Source organism: Ranitomeya imitator, chromosome 4, assembly GCF_032444005.1.
Source record: "Ranitomeya imitator isolate aRanImi1 chromosome 4, aRanImi1.pri, whole genome shotgun sequence".
NCBI classification, from domain to species: domain Eukaryota; kingdom Metazoa; phylum Chordata; class Amphibia; order Anura; family Dendrobatidae; genus Ranitomeya; species Ranitomeya imitator.
In genome coordinates this window covers 459,389,550-459,415,007 of record NC_091285.1, presented here as the reverse complement: position 1 = coordinate 459,415,007, position 25,458 = coordinate 459,389,550, and the positions used below count along the sequence as shown (strand labels likewise).

At 40.7% G+C, this 25,458-nt stretch overlaps 1 protein-coding gene across 3 annotated transcripts in view; it reads right to left on the bottom strand.

Annotated features, from left to right (window-relative positions):
- Window positions 1–25,458, bottom strand: part of SHF (Src homology 2 domain containing F) — a 427,205-nt gene that overhangs the window by 305,983 nt on the left and 95,764 nt on the right. For all 3 annotated transcript variants that reach the window (XM_069765812.1, XM_069765810.1, XM_069765811.1), the window contains exon 2: window positions 2,606–2,735. In XM_069765812.1, the coding sequence (XP_069621913.1) occupies window positions 2,606–2,735 (130 nt within the window). The remainder of the gene's footprint in view (window positions 1–2,605; window positions 2,736–25,458) is intronic.

Here is a 25,458-nt window from a genome sequence, read left to right as displayed (position 1 = left end):
AATAAAAAAGTTATGGCTCTGGGAAGGAAAGGAGTGAAAAACGAACACGGAAAAACGAAAAATCCCAAGGTCACGAAGGGGTTAATACTCATTCTGGGAATGCAGCCTAATATATCATACAGCTTAACATGCCTACAACCAACAGGAATCCACTAGAACAAACTTCTATTTGCTTTATTGTGTATCTCCAAAACATAACATGGTTGCGGTTGTGTGCATGAAGGACTTAGATGCAGCATTATTTAGGCCTTTCTAGTGACCCATTTGATTTTCTTACCATCTAAAACTACCATCGGTAATAGTATACTGTAGAAAGTGTTAATTATGTTGTATTGTACCCATCACCCAACTATAAACTGAAATGACCCGGTAATAGGTTTCCTTCACTACACATCAGAAAGGCTCAGCACATGTCAGATAAAGATTCAAGGAAAAGCCTTGGAAAAGCTCTCTTGTGAAGCAGAACAACATAATAAGTTAAAGCAGTCAGCTAAGAATTGATGAGCAGCCTTCAGTAATCAATATTAGTTAATGAATCCAGCACTGATCCTGATAAACTACTGTAGATTCATTTTACTAGACCTTAGCAAGTGCAATATAAATATTAAAGTCACCAATATAATTTTTTGCTGTCACTGTATAATCCATCACCCAAATTAGTTATTCGGTAATCCTCACTCTTCAGCATCGGCACATTTTGCTTTGCAAGTATCCAGAGATATTGCTAATTCTGTGCACAGCTGGAGTCCGCTTACCATTCAGCAGAACAGCACATTTTGGCGGTGACGGACCACCCAACTGAAGAGTTAACAAGTTCAGCAAATGCTGAGGACACTAATTAGAATGAGGAAATGGACAGCGAAGGGAATATCTGGCATCTCAAAAGATATATTAAACTAATTGAAAGCAGAAATTTCATAGAAGTTTATATAAACTAATACAACAGGAGATGCAAAGCTTACAGCAGCCGCCTTATTAGTCAATGGAGGACGAGAGGTTATTCTTGTGGAAAACATTTCTTGCCAACACATTTTAGGAATACACAGAAAGCTATCGCCATTCTTATGTTTGTTATCACCAGTTCGAAATTTCACAGATGTAATCTTTGCTGTCAATATCAACCAAGTTACTGAAATATCCTTTCTATAGTATATGCAATGCTCCTCTAGGGAATATACAAATTGTCTCTTTAGAGAGGAAGAGGACTAGAACTCTAGTGCCACCTATTGGAAGTAGCAATCCTAACAGTCAATGTTGACTCTTTAATGAGCCTTGTCACATGACTTAGGATAATAGCCAAACCAGAATCTCAATTTGCAGACATTGTTTCGGGGTACTGCCCCTCATCAGTGCAAAGTGGAGATCTGGTTTGGCTGATTGAGAGGCGTCTGACCGGGATCCAAGAAGTATCGTTTCTCCTTGCAGAGAGTGACATGATAAGCATGTCGAGGTGAGGAGACTTAAAGCCACAATGCTCCTCTGGGGAATATACAAATTGTCTCTTCAGAGAGGAAGAGGACTTGAACTTTAGTGCCACCTATACGAAGTAGCAATCCTAAAAGTCAATGTTGACCCTTTAACGAGCCTTGTCACATGACTTGGGTTAAAAGCCAAAACCAGAATCTCAATTTGCAGACACTACACTGATGAGGGGCAGCACCCCGAAACACAAAGTGTGAGATCTGGTTTGGCTGTGTGAGAGGCGTCTGACCAGGATAACATCTCTCTTTGTGGAGCGTGACATGTCAAGCATGCCGAGATGAGGAGACTTTAGCCGCAATTCTCATCTGGGAAATACGTAAATTGTCTCTTCCGAGAGGAAGAGGACTAGAACTCAAGTTCTACAGATCTAGTCCTCTTCCTCTCTGAAGAGACAATTTGTCCAGAGAAAATGCACAAGAATTCAAATTTTGACTGATCCGCTCATCTCTTCTTTCTACAAAGTTATAAATCTAGCAAATCTTTCCACGCTCATTTTGTTCCAAAACCCTAAATTTTATCCCAAGTTTCACAAAGATTGTTAGACAGAGAAGAAAAAATATCTATTTTGCCGAAGTTCATGAAATCCAAGCAGGGATAATAATGAGAGATACGATCCCATCAATCACAAAATACATAAGACCGCGTGTTCTAGAGCTCAGAACATTCTGCATTGTACAGCACCTTTTATACAAGAGACTTTCACTTATGAATGTAAATGACACTAAGGACCAGCAAGTCATCAATAATTAAACCAATTTATTCCAGATCTTAAGTATTTTACAAGAGGAAAGCTTTTAACCTTGCACTGTTCGCTCCTGTGAGATACAGTGTAACGAGGAGGCAGTTCTAGTATTTATTTCAGCCTTTACAATGATAAAAAAAAAAGAGATATATGAACAAATCTTTATCAAGAGCATGTGATTAAACATGTCCAAGTAATTTAACGATTTTTTTTCTCTTTTGAACCTCTGTCAAATGTTTAATCTTCCTAATGAAACAATTCTTAAGTAGCAAGTTTACATTACACTATTTCCTATGGAATAAGAAAAAATATCTGTGGTGACTTCCCAAGGACATGGCATATAAATATTAATTCACACGTAGTATCCGGAGATTTGTTTACCTGCCATCATCTTCTGAGCTTCGTATGGCTCCATATAGCCATCATTCTCAGTCACTATTTCGGCAGTTGTCTGGCTTCCCGGGCCCTGCTTAGCATCAAATGGGTCTGCATAGTCTTCAAGAATGATTGGCTGTAAAGAAAAAAATGTATTAATTAAAAATGACCTAAGAAAAAAAAAAGTAGAAGGAAGTTCAACATTTCAAACACATATGGGCACTTCAATGACATCAAGACTAGAGTAGAGGTGCGAGACTTAACTAGTTCCTACAATGACAAACTAGATCAGTTTTCCATTATGTCTAGGTGGTCCACACAAGACTATAGTAGAGGTGCGAGGCTTAACTAGTTCCTACAATGACAAACTAGATCAGTTTTCCATTATGTCTAGGTGGTCCACACAAGACTATAGTAGAGGTGCGAGACTTAACTAGTTCCTACAATGACTAACTAGATGAGTTTTCCATTATGTCTAGGTGGTCCACACTTCTCAGCCGTTGAATTATCCTGCTGAGATTCCCCTCCAGGACCTGCTTAAATCAGTCATCAAGTGCAGGAAAAGATGTGCGCTCAGCGCCAGAGCCCGCATAAAAGGCAGGGACCCAACCAAAGACTTACTTATATGTCATTAGTCACGAAGGGGTTAAAGGTGATTCACTGGAAAAAAATCTGTGCAACTAGCGTATTATACAAGCCTTATCTGTGTGCATTGAGAATATTAGTCAACCCACCCCTCTCCCATAGGTGATAGGTGTGCGAGAGGTTGTTTTAGAAGTTTTTTGCACCTGTGTTACCTCCGCCATATATCATCATTACTAAGGTGATTACTAAGGTATTGGTCATTCTAGCGCTTATTTTTTAGATGTTTTTGAACACAAGTTATTTTTCTTCGAACCCACGTCTCGTTCACCACCTGCATCAGTTTTGCATCAAACATAGTTACGGTACATCTTAGTATAAAATTGTGCCTGTCATTTTTTAAACTTCTGAAGAATACGATAGCAAATATTACATTAAAAAAGAAAAACCACACACACACTTTGAATATTCGCTTAGCATAAAAGAGAAGAGCACTAATTGTTTTATCAAATATTTGGGGATATTATACAACATTGATCCAACAAGCACTGTAAGCAAGTGTGTAACACAAGCTGTACATAAGCATTTTTCTATCTGGAAGTCTGCCACGTGTCACTCAAACACTGCAAATGCTGGTGGCAAGTATTAATCTACACCACAAAGGGAGAATCACTGTAACCATTCCCCAACGTAGGAGTAAAGGCAGCGAGGCACATAAGAAAAAATAGAAAAAAATAATAGCATGTTCCTAATGTTGGATGGTTTAGGACCCCATAGAAGAACTTGAATTTTTCTTGATGGAGATTGTATACCACTGGAAATATTTAAATACAATGATCATGTTCAGATGTAAAAAAGGTTGTTAGCATTTTTTACATTATCAGACTGTTTACACATAACATACATATTTTCAGTTTGTCTGATTTTTCTCTTTCTAGGGATATTTTTGAGTGAAATGTAAATTGTTCTTTTATTCTATAAACTACTGACAACATGTCTGCAAAGTTCCAAGCAATAAATTTTGTATTTATTTTCTGACAATGAGAAATGGTCAAAAAAACAAAAAAAATGCATTGCTTGCAAACCTCAAATAATGCAAAAAAAAAAAAAAAAAAAGTTTGTAATAATTTAGAAACAAAAATACTAATGTTTTACTCCGGAAGAGTTCAGAAATAAACATTTTGTGGAATAACCATGATTTTTAGTCACAGCTTTCATGCGTCTTGGCATGCTTTCCACAAGTCTTTCACACTGCTTCTGGGTGACCTCATGCCATTCCTGGTACAAAATTTAAGCAGTTCTTCTGAGTTTGTTGGCTTGTGACTATCCATCATCCACTTGATTACATTCCAGAGGTTTTCAATATGCTTTAGTTCTGGAGATTGGGCTGGCCGTGACAGGGATTTGATGTGGTGGTCCTTCATCCATACCTTGATTGACCTAGCCGTGTGGTATGGCACATTGTCCTGCTGGAAAAAACAGTCCTAAGAGTTGGGGAACATTGCCTGAGCAGAAGAAATCAACTGTTTTTTTCCAGGATAACTTTGTATGCAGCTTGATTCATACGTCCTTCGCAAAGATTAACCTGCCCAATTCCAGCCTCGCTGAAGAATCCCCAGATCAACACCTGGTCGTCTAATGGTTAGATGGAGACCAGGAGAGGTGTAGAAGCCACAGTGTCTTGCAACCACTGTGAAATTTGGTGGAGGATCAGTGATGATCTGGAGATGCTTCAGCAAGGCTGGAATTGGGCAGGTCAATCTTTGCAAAGGAAGTATGAATCAAGCCGCATAGAAGGTTATCCTGGAAAAACAGTTGATTCCTTCTGCTCAGGAAAGGTTCCCCAACTATGAGGACTGGTTTTCCAAGCAGGACAATGCGCCATGCACACAGCTAAGTCAATCAAGGTGTGGATGAAGGACCACCACATCAAATCCCTGTCATGGCCAGCCCAATCACCAGACCTGAAGCCCATTGAAAACCTTTTTTTTTTTTCTCCATTCATGGTTAGGGGTTGGGTGACGCCATTTATTGTCAAACTACTGTGTTTTCTCTTTTTAAATCATAATGACAACCCAAAACATCCAAAATTCCCACATCAGGGGCTCTAGAAAACAAGACATGACACAGGCAGACCATTCTATTAAAGTCTGCGTTTCAAAACATCAATCCTTCTTTTCTGAGTATTGCCGTGAGCCTAAACAGTATTTTACCCCCATATATAGGGTTTCTGCGTACTCCAGAGAAATTGCAAAACAAATTGTATGGTGCAATTTCCCGTTACCTTTGTGGAAATGTAAAATTTGGGTCAAAAAGACCTCGTGGGGAAAATAATTTTTTATACCTTTACGGCTCAATGTTATAAACTTTTGTGACGCACCTGGGGGTTCAAGGTGCTCACCACATATCTAGATAAGTTCCCTGAGGGGTCTAGTTTCTAAAATGGTGTCACTGGCAGAGGGTTTCCACTGTTTAGGAACACCAGCGACTCTCCAAGTGCACCATGGCATCGGCTAATTAATCCAGCAAATTTTGCATTCAAAGTCAAATGGCGCTCTTTCCCTTCTGAGCTCTGCCATGCACCCAAACAGTGTTTTTCCCCCACATATGGTGAATCGGTATGCTCAGGAGAAATTGCCCTACAAATTTTGTGATACATTTTATCCTATTATCCTTGCAATAAAATATGTCACTTCAAATGTGATGCAGACCATAAAAAAATGGTTTTGTTGGAAAAACGAGAATTACTGGTCAACTTTTAACCCTTATAACTTCCTAAGAAAATAAATTGTGCTGATGTAAAGTTGACAGATCGGAAACATTATTTATTAACGATTTTGTGTGATATATCTCTCGGATTTAAGGGCATGAAAATTAAAAGTTTGAAAATTTTAAAATGTTCATAATGTCAAATTTCCATTTTTTTTTCTTCACAAATAAACCCAAGTCATATCAAAGAAATTTTACCACTATCATGAAGTACAGTATGTCATAAAAAACAGTCTCATAATCAGTATGATCCGTTGAAGCGTTCTAGAGTTATTACCACAAAGCAATTCTGGTCAGAATTGTAAAATCTGGCCTGGTCATGAAGGTGAAAACAGGCTCGAGGGTGAAGGGGTTAAGTTGGACCTTAAGATCCCAGACATGCCAAGTATCATTGTGCTGCTCACATAACAATACTTGTCCTCCTCTCCTCCACAAATGCAGGGCAAATAAACACAAACCGGCAAGGGAGAATGAATTGTTGTGATTCACTCAAACACATATAGCTACAATCTAACTGGCTTTTCTTGCCTTTTGTCATTTAGTAAAATGGTTTGATGCAGCTGTGAGCAGTGATAGCATACAGTCCTAATTGATCACTGAGGCATAGAGCAATAGAATGAAGGTCGGTGACACCAGCCACTGTCATTCTTCAATGAGCTCAGAGAAGCAGAAAAAATAATAATAATATTAAACAGATTCAACACTTAGCAATCACACAACGGTAATTAACTTTAAATGTCAAGCTTCTCCACCAAAATCATTTTTCATGGACTCACATGACAAACCGCTAATAAAATGGAAGAATCAGACATGGATGTAAAGGTTGGATGGAAACTCAAAATAGCTCAAATTTAGATATGGGAATTTGTTCCCAAGTTTAAAGCATGAAAGAAAAAAGGGGGAAATAAAATGGAGCATTTTTACACTGAAGCGGCTAATGTCAAATTCATATTCAGAATACTACTAGAAAAAAAACATGTCAATTCTTTCAGCATTTTTGCTGCAGATTTCACCCATACTGATTGGTGGTGAAAAATCTGCACCAAAAAGGCAACTAAAAAATGCAGCAAAAACGCAAGCTTTAGTCGCCAAGAGATGCAGAAATTGTGCAGAAATTTCAGCGCTAAATAGCCTAGGAAGGTGCATGGATATTGGTACATTCCCAGACCAAAAAACATTGCCCTCAGCCTCCCAGAAATTGCATATCCATTAAATGCGGCAATTCGGGTGCTTAGCCTCCTCTCTTCTCAATTGCCTTGGTGCGGTGGCTAGTGGGGTAATAGTAGTGGGGTTAGTATCAGCTTTGTTATGTTAGCGGACATAAAGCCCAGGGTTTAGTAATGAAGAGGAGTCAATAAGACACGCTCATTGCTTACCCCATAGTCAAATATAATAAAGACAGAGACCAAGTAAAGTCCAATAATTGAAATACAAAACTTCCCAACCTGCTTTTACCCATTTATTAATATATAAGTAAAAAATAATAAAAAACCATATTCTTCGCCTGTCCACAGATAATGCCTAGGCAATACTGCCCCACAAAGAACTTCCGCTCTGCTATTTAGATGGTTTGTTGAGCGGTGGCATGAGGAAACTACTCAGCAAGACAGCCGGAACTCAATGAGACAGGAGTCTAGCGCTGACACGAGTAAGTTTACTGGAGTTCACAGCCGATGAATCCCTGTCACCTCACTGACGTCACCACTTGCATTGTCACAAAATTCTGTTCACATTCTTTTTAAATAAAGCCGTTTTGCTTTTGATACATTTTGGTATTTGGCTTTGATAAAGCTTTATTGATACAGTCATAAGTGGATTACATGCGTTTAGTGTTTCTGCACTAAAAACGCACATGAACTTTTTACTTGCAGATTTTCTTCATTTGATACAAGTCTATGGGGAAAATCTTCACAGAAAACTCAAGGTAGTCACAAGAGAATTTGCCATGTTGAAACATGTTCCAATTTTGTTGGAAGTGTAAGATGCTGCATTTTTGATGCAAAGAAAATACATAGTGTCTAAAACTCGCCAAAAACTAATTGTGGGGACACAGCCTTAGGGCTTATTCACATGTCAGTATTTGGTCAGTATTATGCATCAAGTCAGTATTTGGTCAGTATTATGCATCAGTGTTTGTAAGTTCCACTCCTGGTTTTGGATTCCAGAAAAAACTATAACAAAGATTGACATCATTTCTGTGTTTTGAAGACACTCCTGGTTATGGCATACAAATACTGATGTGTGAATAAAGCCTTACTCTTCTTTTCTAATATTTTCATCAATTCTCAGTAAGACACAAAGAATCTACACTTCAAAACATATTTAAAAGTAACAAAAAACTTGTATCCAGAATTACCGTAACAGTTCTGAGAGTCTTGTACAACCCCTGGCAAAAATTATGTAATCGCCGGCCTTGGAAGATGTTCATTCAGTTGTTTAATTTTGTAGAAAAAAAAGCAGATAACAGACGTGGTACAAAACTAAAGTCATTTCAAATGGCAACTTTCTGGCTTTAAGAAACACTAAAAGAAATCAAGAATAAAAAATGTTGTAGTCAGTAATGGCTACTTTTTTTAACCAAGCATAGGGGAAAAATTATGGAATCACTTAATTCTGAGGACAAAAATATGGAATCACTCTGTAAATTTTCATACCCAAAAATAACAACTGCATCAAAGTAGATCTGCTCGTTAGTCTGCATCTAAAAAGGAGTGATCACACCTTGGAGAGCTGTTGTACCAAGTGGACTGACATGAATCATGGCTCCAACACGAGAGATGTCAATTGAAACAAAGGAGAGAATTATCAAACTCTTAAAAGAGGGTAAATCATCACGCAATGTTGCAAAAGATGTTGGTTGTTCACAGTCAGCTGTGTCTAAAATCTGGACCAAATACAAACAACATGGGAAGGTTGTTAAAGGCAAACATACTGGTAGACCAAGAAAGACATCAAAGCGTCAAGACCGGAATCTTAAAGTAATATATCTCCAAAACAGGAAATGCACAGCAAAACAAGTGAGGAATGAATGGGTGGAAACTGGAGTCAGCATCTGTGACCAAACTGTAAGAAACCGCCTAAAGGAAATGGGATTTACATACAGAAAAGCTAAATGAAAGTCATCATTACCACCTAAACAGAAAAATAAGGTTAAAATGGGCTAAGGAAAAGCAATTGTGAACTGTGGATGAATGGATGAAAGTCATATTCAGTGATGAATCACGAATCTGCATTAGGCAAGGTGATGATGATGGAACTTTTGTTTGGTGCCGTTCCAATGAGTTTTATAAAGATGACTGCCTGAAGAGAACATGCAAATTTCCACAGTCATTGATAATATGCATGTCAGGTAAAGGCACGGGGAGATGGCGGTCTGTTATGAAAGGCAATTCAGTATAACAATGGACAAGGAGGTCAGAGCACACACAGTGATCTGACAATAACCCAAAATAACAGAACGAGCTCTGAGACGTGGGAACTCTGCAGACCGCAATCCCTGATCCTCTCCAAACACAACTAGAGGCAGCCGTGGATTGCGCCTAACGCTCCCTATGCAACTCGGCACAGCCTGAGAAACTAACTAGCCTGAAGATAGAAAAATAAGCCTACCTTGCCTCAGAGAAATACCCCAAAGGAAAAGGCAGCCCCCCACATATAATGACTGTGAGTAAGATGAAAAGACAAACGTAGGGATGAAATAGATTCAGCAAAGTGAGGCCCGATATTCTAGACAGAACGAGGATAGGAAAGATAACTTTGCGGTCTACACAAAACCCTAAAGAAAACCACGCAAAGGGGCAAAAAAGACCCTCCGTACCGAACTAACGGCACGGAGGTACACCCTTTGCGTCCCAGAGCTTCCAGCAAAACAAATAGACAAGCTGGACAGAAAAAATAGCAACAAATAGCAAAGAAGCACTAAGCTATGCAGAACAGCAGGCCACAGGTATGATCCAGAGAAACACAAGTCTAACACTGGAACATTGACAGGAAGCATGAATCAAAGCATTAGGTGGGGTTAAGTAGAGAAGCACCTAACGACCTCACCAGATCACCTGAGGGAGGAAACTCAGAAGCAGCAGTACCAGTTTCCTCCACAAACGGAAGCTCCCAGAGAGAATCAGCCGAAGTACCACTTGTGACCACAGGAGGGAGCTCTGCCACAGAATTCACAACAGTACCCCCCCCTTGAGGAGGGGTCACCAAACCCTCACCAGAGCCCCCAGGCCGACCAGGATGAGCCACATGAAAGGCACGAACAAGATCGGGAGCATGGACATCAGAGGCAAAAACCCAGGAATAATCCTCCTGAGCATAACCCTTCCATTTAACCAGATACTGGAGTTTCCGTCTTGAAACACGAGAATCCAAAATCTTCTCCACAATATACTCCAATTCCCCCTCCACCAAAACCAGGGCAGGAGGGTCAACAGATGGAACCATAGGTGCCACGTATCTCCGCAACAATGACCTATGGAAGACGTTATGTATGAAAAAAGAATCTGGGAGGGTCAGACGAAAAGACACAGGATTAATAACCTCAGAAATCCTATAAGGACCAATGAAACGAGGTTTAAACTTCGGAGAGGAAACCTTCATAGGAATATGACGAGAAGATAACCAAACCAGATCCCCAACACGAAGTCGGGGACCCACACGGCGTCTGCGATTAGCGAAACGTTGAGCCTTCTCCTGGGACAAGGTCAAATTGTCCACTACATGAGTCCAAATCTGCTGCAACCTGTCCACCACAGTATCCACACCAGGACAGTCCGAAGACTCAACCTGTCCTGAAGAGAAACGAGGATGGAACCCAGAATTGCAGAAAAATGGCGAAACCAAGGTAGCCGAGCTGGCCCGATTATTAAGGGCGAACTCAGCCAAAGGCAAAAAGGACACCCAGTCATCCTGATCGGCAGAAACAAAGCATCTCAGATAGGTTTCCAAGGTCTGATTGGTTCGTTCGGTCTGGCCATTAGTCTGAGGATGAAAAGCCGAGGAAAAAGACAAGTCAATGCCCATCCTACCACAAAAGGCTCGCCAAAACCTCGAAACAAACTGGGAACCTCTGTCAGAAACGATATTCTCTGGAATGCCATGCAAACGAACCACATGCTGGAAGAACAATGGCACCAAATCAGAGCAGGAAGGCAACTTGGACAAGGGTACCAGATGGACCATCTTAGAAAAGCGATCACAGACCACCCAAATGACTGACATCCTTTGAGAGACGGGAAGATCTGAAATAAAATCCATAGAGATATGTGTCCAAGGTCTCTTAGGGACCGGCAAGGGCAAAAGCAACCCACTGGCACGAGAACAGCAGGGCTGAGCCCGAGCACAAATCCCACAGGAATGCACAAAAGAACGCACATCCCGCGACAGAGATGGCCACCAAAAGGATCTAGCCACTAACTCTCTGGTACCAAAGATTCCAGGATGACCAGCCAACATCGAAAAATGAACCTCAGAGATCACTTTATTTGTCCACCTATCCGGGACAAACAGTTTCTCCGCTGGACAACGATCAGGTTTATTAGCCTGAAATTTTTGCAGCACCCGCCGCAAATCAGGGGAGATGGCAGACACAATTACTCCTTCCTTGAGGATACCCACCGGCTCAGATAAACCCGGAGAGTCGGGCACAAAACTCCTAGACAGAGCATCCGCCTTCACATTTTTAGAGCCCGGAAGGTACGAAATCACAAAGTCAAAACGGGCGAAAAACAGCGACCAACGAGCCTGTCTAGGATTCAAACGCTTAGCAGACTTGAGATAAGTCAGGTTCTTATGATCAGTCAATACCACCACGTGATGCTTAGCTCCTTCAAGCCAATGACGCCACTCCTCGAATGCCCACTTCATGGCCAGCAACTCTCGGTTGCCCACATCATAATTCCGCTCAGCAGGCGAAAACTTCCTGGAAAAAAAAGCGCATGGTTTCATCACTGAACAATCAGAACCTCTCTGCGACAAAACAGCCCCTGCTCCAATCTCAGAAGCATCAACCTCGACCTGGAACGGAAGAGAAACATCTGGTTGACACAACACAGGGGCAGAAGAAAAACGACGCTTCAACTCTTGAAAAGCTTCCACAGCAGCAGAAGACCAATTGACCAAATCAGCACCCTTCTTGGTCAAATCGGTCAATGGTTTGGCAATACTAGAAAAATTGCAGATGAAGCGACGATAAAAATTAGCAAAGCCCAGGAACTTTTGCAGACTTTTCAGAGATGTCGGCTGAGTCCAATCATGGATGGCTTGGACCTTAACAGGATCCATCTCGATAGTAGAAGGGGACAAGATGAACCCCAAAAATGAAACCTTCTGCACACCAAAGAGACACTTTGATCCCTTCACAAACAAAGAATTAGCACGCAGGACCTGAAACACCGTTCTGACCTGCTTCACATGAGACTCCCAATCATCCGAGAAGATCAAAATGTCATCCAAGTACACAATCAGGAATTTATCCAGGTACTCTCGGAAGATGTCATGCATAAAGGACTGAAACACTGATGGAGCATTGGCAAGTCCGAATGGCATCACTAGATACTCAAAATGACCCTCGGGCATATTAAATGCAGTTTTCCATTCATCGCCTCGCCTGATTCGCACCAGATTATACGCACCACGAAGATCAATCTTGGTGAACCAACTAGCCCCCTTAATCCGAGCAAACAAATCAGACAACAAAGGCAAGGGGTACTGGAATTTAACAGTGATCTTATTAAGAAGGCGATAATCTATACAAGGTCTCAGCGAACCATCCTTTTTGGCTACAAAAAAGAACCCTGCTCCTAATGGCGACGATGACGGGCGAATATGCCCCTTCTCCAGGGATTCCTTCACATAACTGCGCATAGCGGTGTGCTCAGGCACGGATAAATTAAACAGTCGACCTTTTGGGAATTTACCACCAGGAATCAAATTGATAGCACAATCACACTCCCTATGCGGAGGTAGGGCATCGGACTTGGGCTCATCAAATACATCCCGGTAATCAGACAAGAACTCTGGAACCTCAGAAGGGGTGGATGACGAAATTGACAAAAATGGAACATCACCATGTACCCCCTGACAACCCCAGCTGGACACCGACATGGATTTCCAATCCAATACTGGATTATGGGCTTGTAGCCATGGCAACCCCAACACGACCACATCATGCAGATTATGCAACACCAGAAAGCGAATAACCTCCTGATGTGCAGGAGCCATGCACATGGTCAGCTGGGTCCAGTATTGAGGCTTATTCTTGGCCAAAGGCGTAGCATCAATTCCTCTCAATGGAATAGGACACTGCAAGGGCTCCAAGAAAAACCCACAACGCTTAGCATATACCAAGTCCATCAAATTCAGAGCAGCGCCTGAATCCACAAACGCCATGACAGAATATGATGACAAAGAGCAGATCAAGGTAACAGACAGAAGAAATTTTGACTGTACCGTACCAATGGTGGCAGACCTAGCGAACCGCTTAGTGCGCTTAGGACAATCAGAGATAGCATGAGTGGAATCACCACAGTAGAAACACAGCCCATTCAGACGTCTGTGTTCTTGCCGTTCAACTCTGGTGAAAGTCCTATCGCACTGCATAGGCTCAGGTTTAAGCTCAGGTAATACCGCCAAATGGTGCACAGATTTACGCTCACGCAAGCGTCGACCGATCTGAATAGCCAAAGACATAGACTCATTCAAACCAGCAGGCATAGGAAATCCCACCATGACATCCTTAAGGGCTTCAGAGAGACCCTTTCTGAACATAGCTGCCAGCTCAGATTCATTCCATTGAGTGAGCACTGACCATTTTCTAAATTTCTGGCAATATACCTCTATCTCATCCTGACCCTGACAAAGAGCCAGCAAATTCTTTTCTGCCTGATCCACTGAATTAGGCTCATCGTACAGCAATCCGAGCCCCAGGAAAAACGCATTGATATTACTTAATGCAGGATCTCCTGGCGCAAGAGAAAATGCCCAGTCCTGAGGGTCGCCGCGCAAAAAAGAAATAATAATCAAAACCTGTTGAACTGGATCACCAGAGGAACGAGGTTTCAAGGCCAGAAATAACTTACAATTATTTTTGAAACTCAGAAACTTAGTTCTATCTCCAAAAAACAAATCAGGAATAGGAATTCTTGGTTCTAACAGATTTCTGATCAATAGTGTCTTGAATCTTTTGTACTCTTGCCGAGAGCTGATCCACAAATGAAGACAGACTTCTAATGTCCATCGCTACACCTGTGTACTGAACCACCCAAATGTCTAGGGGGAAAAAAAAGACAAAACACAATGCCAAGAAAAAAAAATGGTCTCAGAACATCTTTTTTCCCTCTATTGAGAATCATTTGTACTTTTGGCTTCCTGTACTGTTATGAAAGGCAATTTAGTATAACAACGGACAAGGAGGTCAGAGCACACACAGTGATCTGACAATAACCCAAAATAACAGAACGAGCTCTGAGACGTGGGAACTCTGCAGACCGTAATCCCTGATCCTCTCCTAACACAACTAGAGGCAGCCGTGGATTGCGCCTAACGCTCCCTATGCAACTCGGCACAGCCTGAGAAACTAACTAGCCTGAAGATAGAAAAATAAGCCTACCTTGCCTCAGAGAAATACCCCAAAGGAAAAGGCAGCCCCCCACATATAATGACTGTGAGTAAGATGAAAAGACAAACGTAGGGATGAAATAGATTCAGCAAAGTGAGGCCCGATATTCTAGACAGAACGAGGATAGGAAAGATAACTTTGTGGTCTACACAAAACCCTAAAGAAAACCACGCAAAGGGGCAAAAAGACCCTCCGTACCGAACTAACGGCATGGAGGTACACCCTTTGCATCCCAGAGCTTCCAGCAAAACAAATAGACAAGCTGGACAGAAAAAATAGCAACAAATAGCAAAGAAGCACTTAGCTATGCAGAGCAGCAGGCCACAGGTATGATCCAGAGAAACACAAGTCCAACACTGGAACATTGACAGGAAGCATGAATCAAAGCATTAGGTGGGGTTAAGTAGAGAAGCACCTAACGACCTCACCAGATCACCTGAGGGAGGAAACTCAGAAGCAGCAGTACCAGTTTCCTCCACAAACGGAAGCTCCCAGAGAGAATCAGCCGAAGTACCACTTGTGACCACAGGAGGGAGCTCTGCCACAGAATTCACAACAGCGGTCATTACATCTTCTATATAATTGTCTAAAGGTCACTTCCGTCTTTCTGTCTGTCCTTCTGTCTGTCACGGATATTCATTGGTCGCGGCCTCTGTCTGTCATGGAAATCCAAGTCGCTGATTGGTCATGGCAAAATGCCCACGACCAATCAGCGATGGGCACAGTCAGTCAGTGCCCGCTCCATACTCCCCTCCAGTCAGCCCTCACACAGGGTTAATGCCAGCGTTAATGGACCGCGGTGTAACGCACTCCAATAACGCAGCTATTAACCCTGTGTGACCAACATTTTACTATTGATGCTGCATATGCCATATATATATGGTATATATTACGAGGCTGTGGTACATATTACATTGCTGGGCAATATACTACGTGGCCTGTTTATATTCTGCATGGGCAGTGTTATATACATCTCTGTGCTATATACTACGTGGCTGTGCAATATATTACGTGGCTGGGCAATATACTACGTGTCTGTGCTATATGCTACGTGGCTGAGCAATATACTACGTGGCTGGGCAATATACTACGTGGCTTTGCAATATACTACGTGGCTGGGCAATATAATACGTGGGCTATGCTATATACTACGCGGATGTGCTATAAACTACGTGGGCTGTGTTATATACTGCGTGGGCTGTGTTATACGCTACTTGGCTGTACTATATTTCTCTGCTGTATCTGTGCATCATGAATCGTGGTATGTGTTAAAGAGGGGGGCCCACTGAGACCCTTTCACCCGGGGCCCTCAAAAACCAGGAGCCGGCCCTCGCTTCACTGATTGGTCACGCCCGGCCGCGAACAATCAGTGACAGGCGCAGTCTGCCCGCGAATTGGCGCGGAATTTGAACCACACTTTGCTAATTGGCCGCGCCCAGCCGGCCGACTCCTGTGTATAAATTGCATTATTCTGAAAACTTCATAAACTACATACATATTCTAGAATACCCGATGCGTTAGAATCGGGCCACCATCTAGTACACATATATATATATATATATATATATATATATATATATATATATATATATATATTGTGATGCAGTGACCAATGTTGCAGCCAGGGGGCGCTGCATGTGCACTTCGGGATGCACTTGGAGACATAATTGTGTTGAAGGACCTGTGGTGATGTCACGCTCACCTGACTGGCCATATGACAGGTACCTGGGTGTGGTTACACCTATGAAAAGTAGGTGTGTGTAGCACATTGAGAGAGGGTTGGTGAGTCTGTCAGGATGGACAGACTTCCATGTGTCCAGGCAGGACACTACAGAGCATTCCTGTATGCTGTCTGAGTGAGGGGACCTGCATGGTCTATGTGCAAGGTCCTGGCAGATATCTCAGTGTTGGGTGTGCTAAGCCCTGAAGAGCACGTGGTGGGACTTTGCTCTGCAGAGCCAGAAACAGCCCGTGTGGTACTGCAAGTGGAAAACCTGCAGAACTGACGAGCAGGTAATACCAGACTGTGTGTTTGGCTCCAGAGCGAGCCGGAATATTGGACTCGACCAAGAGTGTATGGTCACCATCCTGGTGGAACCGAGTGACGCTGTGAACATTGTTACTTTGATTTGCCGTGATATGAAGATTGTTGTTTTGTGTTTTCGGCCACTGGGATTTATGGAGTAATAAACCCAGTTGAGCTTACGAGGAGAAAACGTATTGCTGTGTCTTTTGTCGCTGCCAAGCGAGTATTCCCCAACCCGCAAGTAAGTGCAATCTTACAATATATATATATATAGGTATATCTATATATATATATATATATATAGATATATATATATATATATATATATATATCTATATATATATATATATCTATATATATATAGATATATATCTATATATATATATATATCTATATATATATATATATCTATATATATATATAGATATATCTATATATATATAGATATATCTATATATATATAGATATATCTATATATATATATATCTATATATATATATATATATATATATATATATATATCTTATTTAAAGATTTTTCTGTATTTTCATGACTATGAAAATTGTAAATTCACACTGAAGGCATCAAAAATATGAATTAACACATGTGGAATTATATACTTATCAAAAAAGTGTGAAACAACTGAAACTATGTCTTATATTCTAGGTTCTTCAAAGGAGCCACCTTTTGCTTTGATGACTGCTTTGCACACTCTTGGCATTCTCTAAATGAGCTTCAAGAGGAAGTCACCGGGAATGGTCTTCCAACAATCTTGAAGGAGTTCCCAGAGAGGCTTAGACTTGCTGGCCCTTTTGCCTTCACTCTGCGGTCCAGCTCACCCCAACCATCTCGATTGGGTTCAGGTCTGGTGACTGTGGAGGCCAGGTCATCTGGCGTAGCACCCCATCACTCTCCTTCTTGGTCAAATAGCCCTTACACAGCCTGGAGGTGTGTTTGGGGTCATTGTCCTGTTGAAAAATAAATGATGGTCCAACTAAACGCAAATCGGATGGAATAGCATGCCGCTGCAAGATGCTGTGGTAGCCATGCCTGTTCAGTATGCCTTCAATTTTGAATAAATCTCCAGCAGTGTCACCAGCAAAGCACCCCCACACGTCCTCCTCCATGCTTCACGGTGGGAAGCAGGCATGTAGAGTCCATTCGTTCACCTTTTCTGCATCGCACAAAGACACGGTGGTTGGAACGAAAGATCTCAAATTTGGACTCATCAGACCAAAGCACAGATTTCCACTGGTCTAATGTTCATTTCTTGTGTACTTTAGCCCAAACAAGTCTCTTCTGCTTCTTGCCTGTCCTTAGCAGTGGTTTCCTAGCAGCTATTTTACCATGAAGGCTTGCTGCACAAAGTCTCCTCTTAATAGTTGTTGTAGAGATTTGTCTGTTGCTAGAACTCTGTGTGGCATTGATCTGGTCTCTAATCTGAGCTGCTGTTAACCTGTGATTTCTGAGGCTGGTGACTCAGATAAACTTATCCTCAGAAGCAGAGATGATTCTTGGTCTTCCTTTCCTGGTGCGGTCCTCATGTGAGCCAGTTTCTTTGTAGCACTTGATGGTTTTTGCAACTGCACTTGGGGACACTTTCAAAGTTTTCACAATATTTCGGACTGACTGAACTTCATTTCTTAAAGTAATGATGGCCACTCGTTTTTCTTTACTTGGCTGCTTTTTTCTTGCCATAATCCAAATTCTAACAGTCTATTCAGTAGAACTATCAGCTGTGTATCCACCAGGCTTCTGCTCAACACAACTGATTGTCCCAACCCCATTTATAAGGCAATAAATCCCACTTATTAAACCTGACAGGGCACACCTGTGAAGTGAAAACCATTTCCGGTGACTACCTCTTGAAGCTCATCAAGAGAATGCCAAGAGTGTGCAAAGCAGTCATCAAAGCAAAAGGTGGCTACTTTGAAGAACCTAGAATATAAGACATATTTTCAGTTGTTTCACACTTTTTTGTTAAGTATATAATTCCACATGTGTTAATTCATAGTTTTGATGCCTTCAGTGTGAATGTACAATTTTCATAGTCATGAAAATACAGATTAATCTTTAAATGAGAAAGTGTGTCCAAAGTTTTGGTCTGTACTCTACTATATACAGGGGAAGATGACATGCAGGTACATATTATATACAGGAGGAGATGACATACAGGTACAATATATATACAGGAGGAGATGACATACAGGTACATACTATATAAAATAGGAGATGACACGCAGGTACATACTATATAAAAGAAGAGATGATATGCAGGTACATACTATATACAGGAGGAGATGACATACAGGTACATACTATACACAGGAGGAGATGACATACAGGTACATACTATATACAGGGGAGTTGACATACAGGTATATAAAGGAAGAGATGACATACAGGTACATACTAAATAAAAGAGATGACACACAGGTATATACTATATACAGGAGGAGATGACATACAGGTACATACTATATACAGGAGCAGATGACATACAGGTACATACTATATACAGGGGAGATGACATACAGGTATATACTATATACAGGAGCAGATGACACACAGGTATATACTATATACAGGAGGAGATGATGCATAGTTATATACTATGTATAGGAGGAGATGACCTACAGGTATATACTATATACAGGATCAGATGACATACAGGTATATACTATATACTGGAGATGACACGGGTATAAACTATAGACAGGATATAAATCACACCATCCACAAATGACTATGTACATACAATAGAAATATTCCAATTTATTTTCCTTGAAGACTGTCTCATGATTTCGCTCCTGCATTAAGCTGTAGGTGTACCTACTTGAGATGGAAATAGTTTGTTCTTGCGCTGCATAACTGCCAGACAGCGACAAAGAACATTCATTTGTAAAAAGGTAGGAAACAAAAGAACTGTCATTTCTCCAGAAGACATGTCAGCTTCCAAAGTCTTAAAATTGGTGGCACTAAAATGACATTTTAATAAAGGTCTAGGATTTTGCTGAAGTCTATTAAACCTCTAAATGCTAAAAAAAAAAAAAAAAAAAGTCAGTCAGACTTCCTAAAACGTCAACAAGTTGACAGGTTTGTCCTGGGGAGATGAGGAAAATAAAACCTGATTTAATTGCAGTCCGTTATCTTCTTAAAGGAGACTCCTTTTTAAATGAAAATGACTGACACCCAAATTAACCCCAACAGGCACTATGGAGGACAGCCAGCAGAGCAATCAGCAGATCCAGAAGGTTTCCTTTTTATCAAATACTTCATATGACGGACAATATCCATTTCCTAATCTGGAATCAGTGTATTAAATTGCCTTTAGCTTCACACTAAACATTAGTATTGAAGCCAAGACGAGAGGACCTAAAATATATTTACCTTTCTGGAAGAGATGATTGAATCTTTTGAAATTCGAAAAAGCCAGAATTGGCAAATTTTTCAAAGAATTTGATCTGCGGCGAATAAATTTGGGATGAATTGCAAGAACTCTAATTGCACTGAAAAGATATGTATAATACTCTGAGGTCTTTTAAGACTGTCCTGCACATTTTTATCGGAAACATATCCGTAGCAATATCTAAGAGACCATACCAAATGCCGGATGGTAACAATTCTTCACACAATTTTTATAATATATAACTAGTTTGTTTTAACTTTTAATTCACATTTCTATTGTGAAGCTGTGATATCCTCTCACTAAACGGATTCACTTCAAAATGGTTTGAGAGCTGAATTCCCTGTCTTGGCTTTTATAGAGGCTATTACAGCTGTAAGTTATTATTGGGAAGTCTGCCTGGAGTTGCTGAAGGTCATTCTAAGTCTTCTCTGGCTGATGCAATGCTCTCCATTGTGTAAAAGTATAATTGGGTAAAAGTAACTTGCATTTAGTTGGTGGTTTGCACATCGAGTCTCAATTTGTTTAAATTTGCCAGATCCAGACAATTTTATAAAAGTGAAATCAACTCTCATCTCCAGTTTCTTTTAAAGAGGCACAAAGATTTTAAAAATAAAGACATGCCATGCACATTTGGCAATGAATAGTGATCATTTTTTATACGCACACTTTTCAGAGGGAAAAAAGTATACATTTTAAACAGCTGACAGTATAAAGCATATTCAAAAACCCTTTTAATAGAAAAAAAAAATAAAACTGGATCATAGGTAGTATAGCAAGGAGAACAGGGCAATCAACAATGCATACAGATAAACAAGTTTGCATCAAAAACATAGCTTCAATATCAAAATACAATCCAAATCCTAACTAAAACAGGATGTGTACAAGTTGGAAAATGCCAATGTATCATGGTTTTAAAGATTTAAATCAAACATGATCATTTAGGAAGCAAATGTGATCCTACAATACATGAACTGTGGGAGGGGCCACATCTAACTAGAACTCAAATTCTATGTTAAAATCTAATCTCCTTATGAAAGTACGAACCAAGCCAAAATTAAATAAAAGCATTACACCAAATATAACCCTATTGGGACAACTAGTAGACAAATAAAATGCTCTTGATTCATTTTGATCAAGTCTCTAAACTTTTTTGAGTCAGTCCCAAAATATTAAGTTCTACCCTAGCCATAGGTTATGAAATATGGTAACTTACTGACTGCTGGGTGTCTGACCACTAGGACCTGCTGCAATCCCAAGATAGAGGTTCTGGAACCCAATAACCAGGCATGCCTGACTCCTCATGAGGCGTACAACTGTTTTTTTGCAAAATTGCCACTAAACAGTGTGGTTTGTGATCGATTACGGAAATTACTATACTAGATTTGAGTCTATAAATAAACTATATGTTACCTAAACCACTAACAGACCTTTCAACTCAACCAGGTTTAACAGGGGGTTGACATGTTTTAGTCCCCCTCAACCAATTGCCCCATGAGATATAGCTATCACTTTGTTTCTGGGGTGTGGACATAGGATTCACAATTAAATATATATATTATTTTGGATAAAAAGTCAGTGCAGTGAGGTACTTTAATAGCCACAGAACTTTTCAATTTGCGGAAAAGGGAGAGCGGTAGAGAGTGACAGATGCCGCACTACAAATGGACAACCCAGGTGAAGACCCAATGCAGTGATTTCTGTCCGTCCAAGATGGAACCTTTCTGCCATAGAACTGGATTTAGACAGGTCACTGGGTGAGATGGCACCACAGACATGAAGAGTTTAGGTGTTGTCTTCTAGTAGCCAAAGCCTATGGTGTGCATGGAGTATGGGTACAAGACTTTGGCAAGATGCTTTAGGGCTCCAACTATTAATTAAACCATAATCGGGGTTTATTATTATTAGCCCTCAACTGCAGGACATATTCATTTGGTATGATAACTGTGCTTATATCACACAAATATACGTGACTGAGGCCAGCCGGTTTGTCTTTAGTTAGCTGAAGAAAAAAGAACATTCTGTCACTTATAGCTCCACCATAGAAGTAGAACTTGGCAAGATGTACTGTACTGACTATAGGGTGCCCCATTTTTTTTTTAAAGACATGCCTCTTCTCGCCTTGTGTCACACTTCAATAAAAGAGATGGGTAAAGACACATGACTTCTTCCAGAGTGTGATTACTATTTTGCCTGTGAAGTGGTGGCAGAAGCGTGAACAGAGAGCCAGAACAGAAAAAATGTAGTCTAGCCTTGGGATCCATGTACCCAGTCATAAAAGCCACTCACTTTTTTGCTGGTGCCTGCCGCTTCTATCACCCTATGAAGAGTGCTCTCAATGCCAGCCTAAGAAGTTTAGGCTCAAAAAAGAGGCATTATTACACTAGAGGGTAAAGAATCGTAGATGTCTGGACCTGCTTACTAAGGATTATACCACATCTCTAACCCCAGTGTAGCTCTGGGATGGCTCTACACCAGATGAATCTCTAGCAGCCAATTTCACTCACGCAGAACCCTTTTGTTGTGCTAATTCTGCCATTTATTTCAGTATCCTTATAGGAGAACAACTTTGCTGTACGACTTCTGTTCAGGGAACTTGGGAGCTATTGTGGACGTCAATGTCTTTTAAACATCCAATTATTTTATCGTGCGATGCTTAAGTAGTAAAAAAAAAAATGTGTGAATTTTCTTCGGGCTAAATTTGATGAAACTCTGAAGGACAAGTGGAAATGCAAAAAAATCCAAACATGAACAGCTGTAAAAGTTTGCAAAGGGCACATACAGTACTGTAAGTGGGTAGGATAGGAAAGTTAGGGTGATTATAAAATTAAGACTAAATATGAGCTCACTCACACGAGCATATTACATGGATGAGTGATATCTGATGTTATTTGCATATAATAAATTTTACCAATCAGGAAACAATGGGCGTATATATACCACCACTAAATGTAAAGTACAAAATACACAATTTAAAATCAATAAATTTACATGTTAAAAACTTATAAAAACATATTGACATAATGACTCAAATAGATATACAATATCAGCAAAGAATTAATATTGTGTGATTAAATCATGTCTGGCATTTAACTTATGTGGGAGTATCTAAGGTAAACTCTAAATATTTTTTTTCAATTCAGAAAATAAAAAAATAAAAAAAACACGTCAAATAAAAGTAGAAGTATAAAACTGCAAAAAAAAAAGAAGAAAGAAAGATGGTTGTGGAACCAAGAAAAAAAAATATTTCTAATGGAACTGGCAAATGATTTCACTAAACTACTATATGACATCTGGATAGAAATAAAGCCTAAGTAGTGGAGGAACAAGATGTTCAATGCACGTATTATCACATAAACAAACCTAGAAGAAAATACAGACTAACAGCCGTAAACCAGCAGCAAGAAGCCTCTTGCCTTCATACGCTCAGCAAATTATTCCGGAGCGTACGCTGTGCGACGCTCTGCGATCAATAAAAGGAATCAGTCAGCTGTCAGATGGTTGTGGAAATGCAGGGAGGTGATCCAATCCACTAATTGACAATTTTTTTTCTCAATCTTTAACCCTGCTGTTCTGTTGGTCAAAAATGACCGACTTTGAACTTCAATATTCTTTAAAATATTCAAGATGCGGCTCTGAAACCCGTGGCCGACCGACCCATCCTCATTTAAGTCAATCAACCACAAGTTTCAGAACCGCATCTTGAACACCCCAAAAAATACCAAAGTTCAAAATAGGTCTCCCCAGACCGAACAGAACAGCAGGGTTAAAGCCAGTTTACAATATAATATTAAGGAAAATATGAAAAATCCTTTGTAAAAAGATAAAATTATAAATTTTTATATACGATACCTACAGTGCAGAAACATTCAACCCCTCGGAAATTAGCATTCAGGAATTGAATCTTCACAAAGTCCATGTTGCTATTCAATAAATGACTTTACAAGCTGTTTTATTGGTAAAATGATAAAAATTAAAAAAGATATTTTGTACTCTTTTGCAGAAGGTAAAGTCTGACAGAGGCCATCAGGTCAAAAAGGCAATCACGGACTGACCTCATGCGCACAACTGTGTCCAGCAGGTCCGAGAGGAACCCTGGATTTCACTCTTTAAGGCCACTTTCACACTAGCGTTGTTGTCTGTACGTCGCAATGCGTCGTTTAGGAGAAAAAACGCATCCTGCAAAGTTGTCTGCAGGACGCGTTTTTTCCCCATAGACTAACATTAGCGACGCATTGCGACATATGGCCACATGTCGCAACCGTCGTGCGACGGTTGCGTCTTGTTTTGGCACACCGTTGGCACAAAAAAACGTTACATGTAACTTTTTTTGGGCGTCGTGTCCGCCCCTCCTCCCCTGACCTTACAATGGGGCAGCGGAAGCATCGTAAGACTGCTTCTGCTGCCCAAGTCGGGCATTATTTTCACAAAGCGCGTCGGCACGTCGGACCGACGCATAGCGACGCCCCCATGCCGACGCTAGTGTGAAAGCAGCCTAAGCCTTAGGCTGCCGTCACACTATCAGTATTTGGTCAGTATTTTACCTCAGTATTTGTAAGCCAAAACCAGGAGTGGAACAATTAGAGGAAAAGTATAATAGAAACATATGCACCACTTCTGCATTTATCACTCACTCCTGGTTTTGTCTTACAAATACTGAGGTAAAATACTGCTAGTGTGTCGGCAGCCTTATACTGAGATCGGGACTTCCAACAAGGCCCTCTGTGATGACTTTACGAAGTAGTTACTGGCTGGAGAGTCGACACATGGTCAGTTTTTCTCGTACATGAAAGAATGGATGAGTTTTATCAGTGACTTCAGTCAGTGTCAGCAGAGTTTTCAGAGTTTGGTCCACGTTTTATCAATTTTCCTCATACGTGCAAAAAAAAAGTTTATCTTCTCTTTTCCCATCTAACAGTCCGGTAGAGTCAAACCTCACTCAGATGGCATCCACGTGCTGTCTGGTTATTTCACAAACTCAGACTTGCATTGCAAATTTTGCTCAGATATTCGGATCAATATGGAACGTCTCCACGATTTTGCATGGACCACTTGTATGCAAAAAAAAAAAACAGACGTGTGAATGAGCCCCAAGACAAGCTGGGTCAACAGAACCAGCAACAGAAATCAATACCGTAGTCAGAGGAATAGCTGGGGGTCAGATACCAGGAGGCAAGTCAAAGCAAAATAAGACAAGCGGAGGTTAGATCAGGAGGTTGGGTTGGAGACAGGGTCACGGAAAGTGATGTAATCAGGGTCATGAGCGAAGAACAGGGAGAGCACAGTGGATGAATGGCACCAGAGTACAGGGGGTAAGCCAAGCACAATCGGCATCGCTTGCCATTATGCTGGAAGTTTAATGGGAGCCGCTCTTGATCATAACAGAATTTATCTGCAGTAGGAGGTGATGATCAGATTTAGATTTCAGCAAACCTTGTATTTTATTCATTGCACTCCTT